General features: G+C 33.0%; 2 protein-coding genes across 4 annotated transcripts; one reads left to right on the top strand and one right to left on the bottom strand.

Moving 5' to 3' along the window:
- Positions 1 to 3,176, bottom strand: LOC110826210 (heat shock cognate 70 kDa protein 2). The gene is made up of 2 exons (XM_022056811.2): positions 2,832 to 3,176; positions 1 to 1,960 (listed from the first exon to the last, which is right to left on the bottom strand). Exons 1-2 carry the CDS (start codon positions 3,043 to 3,045, stop codon positions 210 to 212), a joined length of 1,965 nt encoding a protein of 654 aa, XP_021912503.1. The 5' UTR covers positions 3,046 to 3,176; the 3' UTR covers positions 1 to 209.
- Positions 3,177 to 7,103: 3,927 nt separating this feature from the next.
- LOC110826212 (UDP-glucose 6-dehydrogenase) lies at positions 7,104 to 10,062 on the top strand. Of its 3 annotated transcripts, none has more exons than XM_088209867.1 (6): positions 7,104 to 7,261; positions 7,525 to 7,707; positions 8,308 to 8,473; positions 8,707 to 8,918; positions 9,085 to 9,261; positions 9,758 to 10,062. In XM_088209867.1, exons 2-6 carry the CDS (start codon positions 7,525 to 7,527, stop codon positions 9,842 to 9,844), a joined length of 825 nt encoding a protein of 274 aa, XP_088065993.1. In that variant the 5' UTR covers positions 7,104 to 7,261; the 3' UTR covers positions 9,845 to 10,062. The 3 variants fall into 3 exon arrangements, with proteins under 3 accessions (XP_088065993.1, XP_021912505.1, XP_088065994.1); XM_022056813.2 differs by having other exon boundaries at positions 7,110 to 7,267; XM_088209868.1 differs by having other exon boundaries at positions 7,119 to 7,312.
- The last annotated feature ends 335 nt before the right edge of the window (positions 10,063 to 10,397 follow it).

Genomic DNA, 10,397 nt, shown 5'->3' with positions numbered 1-10,397 from the left:
TATCCCACAAAAGCTGATCAATGTTTCAAACCTAAATTCAGCCTCCAGGCAAAAATACCAAATTATAAGTTCAACGAAATACTGAATATCCGATAACGAGACTATTAGAATTGTTCTTCAAAGCCATAAAAAACCAATTAAAGCCAAAATAATAAAAACCTAAGTTGCTGAAATGAAACCCACAAGATAAAAATAGGCAATGAAAATACTTAATCCACTTCCTCAATCTTGGGGCCAGCACCAGCACCAGCACCAGCACCACTTCCACCAGCACCAGGGGCGTCGTCATCCATTCCTGCACCCATATCAGCCCCAGCACCCTGGTACATTTTTGCAATGATAGGGTTGCAGATGCTCTCCAGTTCCTTCATTTTGTCCTCAAATTCATCAGCCTCGGCAAGTTGGTTGCTGTCGAGCCATTGGATGGCCTGCTCAATAGCATCCTCAATCTTCTTCTTATCAGGTGGAGGGAGCTTGGCACCAATCTTCTCATCCTTAACTGTATTTCTCATGTTGTATGCATAGTTCTCTAATGCGTTCTTGGCCTCAACTTTTTTCTTATGTTCCTCATCTTCCGACTTGTACTTCTCTGCCTCCTGAACCATCTTTTCAATCTCCTCCTTAGACAGTCTTCCCTTGTCATTGGTGATGGTGATCTTGTTCTTCTGACCAGTTGTCTTGTCCTCCGCAGAGACATTCAAGATACCATTAGCATCAATATCAAAGCACACTGTGATCTGTGGAACACCCCTTGGAGCAGGAGGGATCCCTGATAGTTCAAATTTGCCAAGCAAGTTGTTGTCCCGGGTCCTTGTTCTCTCACCCTCGTATACCTGAATCAACACTCCAGGCTGATTGTCGGAGTAAGTGGAGAAGACCTGCTCCTTCTTTGTGGGAATGGTTGTGTTCCTGGGAATCAACACAGTCATAACACCACCAGCTGTTTCTAGACCAAGAGACAGAGGAGTGACATCCAACAGCAGGAGATCCTGCACCTTCTCATTACCTTCACCACTCAAAATAGCAGCTTGTACAGCAGCACCATAGGCAACAGCCTCATCAGGGTTGATGCTCTTGCAGAGCTCCTTTCCGTTGAAAAAGTCCTGCAAAAGCTGCTGGACCTTGGGAATTCTAGTAGATCCACCAACAAGCACGACATCATGAACTGTGCTTTTGTCCATCTTGGCATCCCTCAAGCACTTCTCAACTGGTTCCATACACTTTCTGAACAGATCCATGTTGAGTTCTTCAAATCTAGCACGAGTAATGGTGGAGTAGAAGTCAATTCCCTCATACAAGGAATCAATTTCAATAGTAGTCTGGGCAGTGGATGAGAGGGTTCTCTTAGCTCTCTCACAAGCAGTCCTCAACCTCCTAAGTGCTCTCGGATTTCCACTGATGTCCTTCTTGTTCTTCCTCTTAAACTCCTGAACGAAGTGATTTACCATTCTGTTGTCAAAATCTTCACCTCCAAGGTGGGTGTCTCCAGCAGTGGCCTTCACCTCAAAAATACCCTCTTCAATGGTAAGAAGAGAGACATCAAATGTACCGCCACCAAGATCAAAGATCAAAACGTTCTTCTCGCCAACACTAGTTGCCTTCTTATCAAGACCATAGGCAATGGCTGCAGCCGTAGGTTCATTAATAATACGCATAACATTGAGGCCAGCAATGACACCCGCATCCTTTGTGGCCTGACGTTGTGAATCATTGAAGTATGCAGGCACAGTGACCACGGCATTCTTCACTGTGGATCCAAGGTAGGCCTCTGCAATCTCACGCATCTTCATGAGAACCATGGAAGAGATTTCTTCAGCAGCAAATTGCTTGTCTTCGCCTTTATAGTTGACTATAATCATTGGCTTGTCAGCAGGACCAGGAATAACCTTGAAAGGCCACAATTTAATGTCACTTTGAACAGAAGCATCACTGAATCTACGTCCAATCAACCTCTTTGCATCTGTTAAGAGCAAAAAATGTCAGAAATCCAATAAGGATAAGGATAAAATGATCATTTTCTAAGAAAAACAAATTTTAGACACTTTGCTCATTCCTAATATAAAGACTGAGCAGATTGATCAGACAATGCTCAATATGAGGCAATAGATAGATTGGATTGCAGCCCAAACCTTTTAACTCAGACAAGATCAAAACAGAAAAAGTCTTTAAACATTTTTTCATTCGTTCTGCTTCCGGTGTAGACAAATTTGGACTTTCTACTGCCAGAGTTCGAGTGAAAATATGTCAATTTACACTAGCACATGCTCAAACTCCAGTTACTGGGTTTTTCTCTCCATTATTCACACCCTTTTTCAGTTACACAACAAACCTAGCCAGGTTATTCAATTTGAAAGTACAAGGAAATACAGAAATAACTACCGCTAGCCTTCTCTGTCTAGTAGGAAACTTCACGTTATGATAACATCCTAGTAAAAGAATCCTTATTAAAAAGTATTAAATCAAGTTAAAATAAGACACCGTCTCAAAAACATACCAGTGTGAAAGCATTCAGTAATCGGCTATTAACATTTCAAAACAAATTATTAGGTTACAGATTCATTATATTTCATAGATCCAAAAAAAAAGCAAGAGATCTAGAATACTCCTTTTTACAAACCTAGAGGGAAATGAATGATTTGAGACCGGACACGCACTTACGACATCAAATAACTGATCCAATTAAATTCATGGAATCAAATCCTAGCCGAATAAATTAATCAATATCTCCTAAACATCTGGATCTACATATCATATATACCAAAAAAAAAGTTTCAACTAACAACAGATCTAGATCAGGAATAAGAAACGAGATCGAGAAGCCGAGCTCATACCGAAGACCGTGTTCACCGGGTTCATGGCAACCTGGTTTTTGGCCGCATCGCCAATCAAACGTTCCGTATCAGTGAACGCAACGTATGACGGCGTAGTCCTGTTTCCTTGGTCATTGGCGATGATCTCCACGCGGTCATGTTGCCATACTCCCACGCAGGAGTATGTAGTTCCGAGGTCGATACCAATAGCAGGACCCTCTCCTTTACCAGCCATCTCTGTTCTGCCCTAGTTTTGTCGACAGAGAAGAACTTGATAAAAAAAAACGAGAAAGAAATATAAAAGAAAAAAGAGAAAGCAAGAAGCTAAACACTAGGGTTTCAATTCAGGGGAAAGAGGCAAAGAAAGGTAAAATGAAGGGTTTATATAGAGTTTAATTTGCAACTTTGGTCCCTCATCTTTGCTTTTATTTTTATTTGTCATGGACCTTTACATTTTTAAATTTAAAGATCCATGTTTTCATTTCTTTTCACTTTGGTCCCTCAGTTTATTCAAAACGATCATATTCTCATCTTATGGGAATGTCGTTTTGAATTTTTATATTAGATCCTAGATTCTTGATGTTTTTTATTTGTCAACTTTAGATTTTCATTTTCCGCCTGATTGAGGAAAAATTTGCCAAGGAGTTAAAAAAAAAAAAAAAAAAAAAAATTTACGTTTGAATTTAGAAATTATTAGGTGTTTATTAACCATGTGAATATTATGCTAGCAATAATCTTTGTTGGTCTCACCTATGTGATTGTATCAATGGGCATGTATAAACATTAAAATTTACAAATTTTTCTAAAGTTATTATTTAATTAATCAATAAAAATAAATAAATAATTAAATAATAAAATAACAAGATGAATTTATAATTTAACTAATATCTAAAATATATTTAGATTAAGTCTAATTATTTTAATAAATTTAATCTTATTTTATACGTACATTATTTTATTGTCACCATATTTATTTTTAGAGTTTTCTGAATAAAACATAATTTCTCATGTTACGCTCTATAAATAAAGGTCTTTCACGAATATTAAGAGGAAAAACTATAAATGATTGCAAAAAGGATACCACAAAGCCTCCAAAAGCAATAGAAAAATGCATCTTCTTCATAAAAGCAAGACCAATCCTCTTCTTCGATATCTTATTCTCAAAAGTAAGCAAACATATCTTTTAAATCTATAACATATCTTTTTGAGTATTACGGAGGCTGTGAAAAAGCAACACTCTATGCATATCAAAATTTTACCTTCAAATATGATCAAAAGACTGACAACAATCAAGAAACAATAAGTCTTTTACTACTTCAACTGATCTTTTTTCCAATAAGAATAACTCTCATCTTAATATTAAGTAAGTCATCATTCGAATAAAAAATATCACGAAAATTTTAATTTATTCAAGATCAAGTGAAGTTAATTATTATGCTAAATATCTATAGAAAACTTTTCGTCATTTGAGATCAAATAATTTATTATCCGAACCAGTAACTCATTCAAAGATATTAAATCAGATAAATATTATTTTGTAAAGAAAAGAATAACAACCTAAAGTTTGTATCACATTCTTCAATAAATCAATAAATTAATATTTTATAATAGATTTTGTATTATTTCATTTAAAAACTTGGCACACCTGGTTGGATGACTTTGTCTCTCATCTCTTCCTTCTACAACAAACCACAAACCATCTTGTCCACTATCACAAGTTAAGTTGTCCTCCCAACAACTTCAAGAGGCTCGAAGGGTAAGTATTAAGCACAATATGTCTCACCAAATTATGCAAGCATAATTTCTTATTTGTATGAAATGATACTAATTATTATGATAAACACTTCCGACGTGGGAGAAAGAATTATTAAAATAGATAAAAAAAAAGATAAAAAAAACTCAACATTTTCTCAATATTTGAAGGATAAATATCAAGAGATTTTTACCCTTAAGACTAAGTTAGGGATGAACAATAATGATGAATCCCCTCACAAACTAAATCATATATGAAGCATTAAAAATATGAAAGTACTGCAAGAATAAGATTATATTGACTTTGTTGTCAGTGCAGCAATCGTAATGCATAATCAAGATTCTTGTTAAAGTATAACATGGTGGTTCTTTCCAAATTTATATATTGTATTTGAAGCCTTACAAAAAGATTATCAACATCATGGTGATGCCAACAGCTGTTAACCTTTAAATTTTCGACAATTCAATTAAATAAATAATCTCAAATACTATAATGTTCACTTCGTTGAAAGTTTTGATAATACATGTGCTGCTTAAGATCTACTTGCCAAATAATTTGTGAGATTGCATGCAATTGGTACACCAACTTAGAGGTTGAATCTATGATATTTTGGTACAGTTATAAAATAGTTCGTTAGTTGATTTTTCAATACTTATCAAACAGTAAACAGTACTAAGCTTATTAACACCAAACAAAAGAAAGACGAGTCAGTTGCTGATTATCAATCAAGATAGAGCATGTAATCTTGATTGCATAACTTGCCGATCGAAAGTTTCAATAGTTGAGATGTGCATTCAAGGCATAATCCATTAAGTTTGTCAAACTATTCGAATTGATTTTGATGAATTACAAAAATTAATTATACTAACATTAGTTAAATGAGAATTTAAGGAAAAACTGCAATAAGAAATAAGGATGGTGAAATCAAGTGTGAAGAACTCATGGGAGAAAAAAGACAAAAGAGAAGAAGAATGAAAGATCTAACATGTATAACTCAACATCTTTATCCGTATACAATTCAGAATTTGGACTAAAGATTTTATCTTTAAAATTTTGAAATAAAAAATGTGATATAAAAAATACATCATAAGAACATATTTAAAATGTACGTATAGCAAGGGTGTGATGAAATAATCACATCAAAACTTTTTATTTTGAAATGATTGAAAAATTACTTTTGGTGCTTTACACAAAAAACTTAATTGAAAAACTATTTTAAAACTATATTAAAATGGAAAAATATTCAGAAACAAAATAACATTTTTTTTTTCAAAAATGTGTAGAATGAATGCTTTCTGTTACATTACACAAACGTGTTTTCAAAAGATGTGATGTGTTTTACAACAATACATGGAAGCATACACATAACACTCTGTACTACTTAAAATATGTTATATGGTATAGAGTGATGCATACTTTTCATAAATATAAAGGCTTTATTCACTTTTTTTTTTATTATGTCTTATAGATATTTGTCGAACTATCACACATTACATATGTAATTATAACTCTAAATTTGATTGTTAGGTGTACTAAATGCACTAACTCTAGATTTCTCTTGCCTTTAACAATTATAAGTGTTTAGGTCTTTAAATATAATTCAATTACAAGATTTCTAACAAGATTGAGAGGGAAATTAAGAGCAAAATCATTTATTTTGGAGAGAAATCAAATAAGAATTTCTAATTACATTCTAATCTTAAAGAAATATTTTGAGATAGTTATCTAAAATTTTATTAGATTTTTAATATCGTACATCATTATTTCCTAACATGTTTCTTAAGGAACCAAAAACATAAATCATCCTTTTATTTGAGCAAAGTCGGAGATCCTCAAAAGAATTTCTTCTTATATGTTTACTTTTAGAAAAAGATTCAGAAGAGTTTATAGTTTATATCATTAGTATGTTGGTGGGTTATAGTAACTAAGTTAAATTTGTCCCAATAAGTTATCAAATATTCGAATTTAAAGAATATCTTGCAGTGTCTAAATTTTATTAATTAAAATAATTATAATAAATTAAAAAATTACAGTATAACATTTTTTTAATAAAAAAATGTAATAACATACTTTATAGTATTTTTTTTTTTTGTAAATATTGTTTGAAAACAGTTAGTATACTAATTTTAAAGGCTAAACAGACGATTAATTAAACGATTGAACTAACATGTTGTCTATTTTTATTGGTTTAATATCTTTGTCATTTACTTGGTCAAACATTTAATTGTAGTTTTTAGGTTTAAACAAATACTTTTGTAATTAAACAAATAGAATGTAAAATATTTTAGTAACAAGTTAAAGCAAAATTTGTTCTTGATAAATTTAATACAAAACATTATAATATATAATTTTTTAAAAAATAATTTTATGTTTTATTAAAAATTTATAAATAAATTTCAAATATCAATTTCACTACACATAAAATTTTTATTTTTATTTTTAAAAATAATACTATTTTTTTTTTTTATAATTTTTTCTTTCAAATATTAAGTAAATATATATTTTTAATTGCCAACTATTTTAAAAATCAAAGCATGAGATAGGACCAGCAGAAATGCAGACTTAATTTCACGTGATAAAAGAAGGAACCCGAGACAGCGCATTGAATCAAGTAGAAACCAGCTTAGCTACTTCACCCAACTATACTTTACTTGCATCATTCATCTTTACCGCGGACCTCGACGGTAGACAATTTCAGGTTCCTGTAATAATCGAATCTCGAACATCTCTCTTACCTTCCCCATCAAAAGTAGGGTTTTTCCAGATCGTATAACCGTAATACTGAATGAAGTTAGATAATATTTGGATATAAATAATATTGCTGTATATATATATATATGTATATATTTGTTTTCCTTTCGTATTAACGTGTTCTTTTGATAAATTTCCTTTTATTTTGTTGTGTGAATATTTTGAGAGCAATTTGTTAGAAAAAAACCTTAGGGTTTTAGGTTGGTGCAGATGTCTGCCGGGGTTTGTGGGAAACGGGTTGGGTTTGAAGAGATATTTGGTTCCTCTGGATCATCGGCTAAGCGATCTAGATGTTCGACTTTCGGATCTCCTGTCCGATCCTCCGATATTGGGTCCGGATCAGATGACCCGCTATCGGCCTTGCTCGATATGTTTCCTGCCTTGGATCATGAGGTGTGTGTTCATTGTTAAACATTTCATGTTTATAAGTTTATTGGAAAATTTTGCTATGATTCATAACGGGTTGATTGGAATAATGTAAGTCGGTCATTTCCAGTAGTAATTTCAGTTTTTCATGTTAATTGTTAAAGATTATGTGTAGTTTTTTTTTTTTTTTTAATTAATTTCATGTCTTCGATATTATAGTTGGATGGAGTAAGTGTTATCTTATTATCTTCATTGTTGTAGTGTGTCCAACATTTTGAAGTCAAATTATTAAATTTCTTCAGGTTTTCTTCAAAGTGGTATGAATATGAAATGAGTTACACAAATTTCTTTCTTTTATCAGTTTAAAATGGTTTTCCTCAATTAGTTTGCTTGGTTTCTAGTTTCTAAACGATGTGAATATGTATTCCACGTGTCTTAGCTAATCGACAAGGGATCTTTGAGACACGTAAAAGTTGGGATTGGAGTCAATTATGGCTCTTCCGACGATCTTGGAGAATTTATGCTTGCTTTAATTAGTGTTTATTATTTTGTTCTGCTAACACCTTATTTGTTTGGAGCGTTTTGATTCCAACAGTCAATAATCTTCTATTGTCTTTCTGCATATAGTTGGTAAAAACTATTTTCAGAAATAACAACAATAAGATTGAAGATGCGATCGAGAGTCTACGTGTTCTTTCTGTTGGTGATGCTGTTGAAATGAATAAATCACCTAGCATTGATTCGACTACTGTTGGAAGTTGTACAGATGTTTTCGGACAGAGCATGGCTACTTGTAAGTCATCTATTATTAATGATTTCCCTTTATTAATTTATTTAGACAAGTAGCTATAACTTAAGACTGCGTAACTGGAGGAAGAAAATCATTCAGTGGCTTGAACTATTTTAGGAATAATGTAAGCTGTTGAACTGGTAGTCATACCTGTTATGTGTTTTACTTGCGAGTTTTACAGTATGCTTGTGGTTAGATTGTTTTATGAAGCTTCCTCTTCAATCTTTATGGTTTAGGTAGTCAAATTTCACACCTGGAGGTTGAACCTGTAAATGATGTGCAAGCAGCTGTTGATTATGTAAATATGACAGACGGATCCAAGTGGGTGGATTTGTTTGTGCATGAGATGACAAATGCAAGAGATATTGATGATGCCAAGGGACGAGCTGCAAGAATTTTAGAGGCTTTTGAGGAAGCTATAACTGCCAACTCAAGGGCTGTGAAGGAGGTAATAAAAATTTTCATTCTTCTATGTTCTCTGGCTGAGAATATATGACATTAATGCTTGTGATTGTGTCCATCACTCAGACTCTTTTCATTTTTTCTTCACCCCATGGGGTTGGGTTGGGCTGGGCTGGGGGGGTGGGGTGTTAATGGATTTATCCATGGAGCAGGTTGAGTATGCTTCTTTAAAGGAACATCTACGGAGCTTGTTAAATGACAATCAAATTTTGAAGAGAGCTGTTGCCATTCAGTGTGAACGAAATTTTGAGCAAGAGGAGAAGACTAAGGAAGTGCAACATCTGAAGCTTGTCCTAGGCCAGTACCAAGAACAAGTTCGTAATTTGGAGGTAATATTCTTTGACCTTCCTGTATATTGTAATTGCTTGTGTCCATATGTTCTCAACAAAAAAAGAAAGGAAAAGGAAAGAAACTAATTGTGTCTGTTTCTGATTCAATTCAATTCTCATTCTTTCATCACTCAATTACTAGATCATGTCGAAAATTTTGGCCTCTTTAATTTAATTCCATCCTTTTTCTTACATTGCTTACTAGCATATTCTTCAAAAGTAGAATGAGATAATCTTTTTATATGTTAGTTACTTACGCCTTTAGTTTGAAGTCTTTGGAGATGAATTTGATTCATGCTTTTTGATCCTCTTTGATGCTTTGTCAAATGTGCCAATTAGTTAACATTTACTTGGTACCAATTCTTCTTTGCCAAGTGCACAGTTTATTTGGTATGTGCAAGAATGGTAGTTGAATGATTCTTAATATAAAGAGAAAAATAGGCGAATATTGTCAATGATTAAAGAAGTTACTTTGCTATGTCTTGTTATTATGCAGCTTAACAACTATGCATTGAAGCTCCATCTTCAGAGGACACAAGAAAGTCGCTCTTTTCATGGGCATTTCCCTCCAGATATATATTAGGATTCTTTTCATCTGTCTTCACAAGTTTACTATATCCTTACTCAAAGTCGTTTTCATCGATCTCTATTTGTTCACTATGCAAGAGGTAACATCTAAGATTAAGATTATACACAGTTGTACTAATATGAAAGTTCTTGTATAATTATAGCCAAGAACAATGGCAATTGGGTGCAAGTTCTTAATCAATTGGAGGATTCTCTCCCCTCCATTTTTTATAACTTTAGTTTTTATTTGTGTTTTTATATTTTCTTTACGCAAAGTGGTAGAATAACTATCTTCAAAGTTTTCAACAGATCTTCAATTATTTCAGTTTTTGGTAAGAAAGGAAATAACTAATTGAGTTCATTTGTGTGTGCGTATCTAAATTTTAGTGAATGAATCAATATAACATGCAGGACCTTTCATATTCAGCATGTAATTGAAGGCTTGTTAGATTGAGAATATTTAAATTGTAGGTGCTGAACCTTTCATATTCACCATGTAATCAAATGCTTGTTAGCCTGAGAGGTATCTGACTCATTTTAAATTGTAGGTTCTTCTTTTTCAACAAGCA

This window comes from Carica papaya, chromosome 8 (genome assembly GCF_054855325.1).
Source record: "Carica papaya isolate Zhongbai chromosome 8, ASM5485532v1, whole genome shotgun sequence".
Taxonomy (NCBI): Eukaryota; Viridiplantae; Streptophyta; class Magnoliopsida; order Brassicales; family Caricaceae; genus Carica; species Carica papaya.
The sequence above is the reverse complement of the archived record's forward strand: the minus strand, read 5'-3'. Positions and strand labels throughout refer to the sequence as shown.

Bases quoted from the DNA above. Each gene is read 5' to 3' on its own strand.
- LOC110826210 (XM_022056811.2), bottom strand. From the start codon at position 3,045: ATGGCTGGTAAAGGAGAGGGTCCTGCTATTGGTATCGACCTCGGAACT. The intron at 1,961-2,831 runs GTATGAGCTCGG...TGCTCTTAACAG, and splicing joins CCCGGTGAACACGGTCTTCG to ATGCAAAGAGGTTGATTGGA.
- LOC110826212 (XM_088209867.1), top strand. From the start codon at position 7,525: ATGTCTGCCGGGGTTTGTGGGAAACGGGTTGGGTTTGAAGAGATATTT. The intron at 7,708-8,307 runs GTGTGTGTTCAT...TTCTGCATATAG, and splicing joins TTCCTGCCTTGGATCATGAG to TTGGTAAAAACTATTTTCAG. The intron at 9,262-9,757 runs GTAATATTCTTT...GTTATTATGCAG, and splicing joins AACAAGTTCGTAATTTGGAG to CTTAACAACTATGCATTGAA.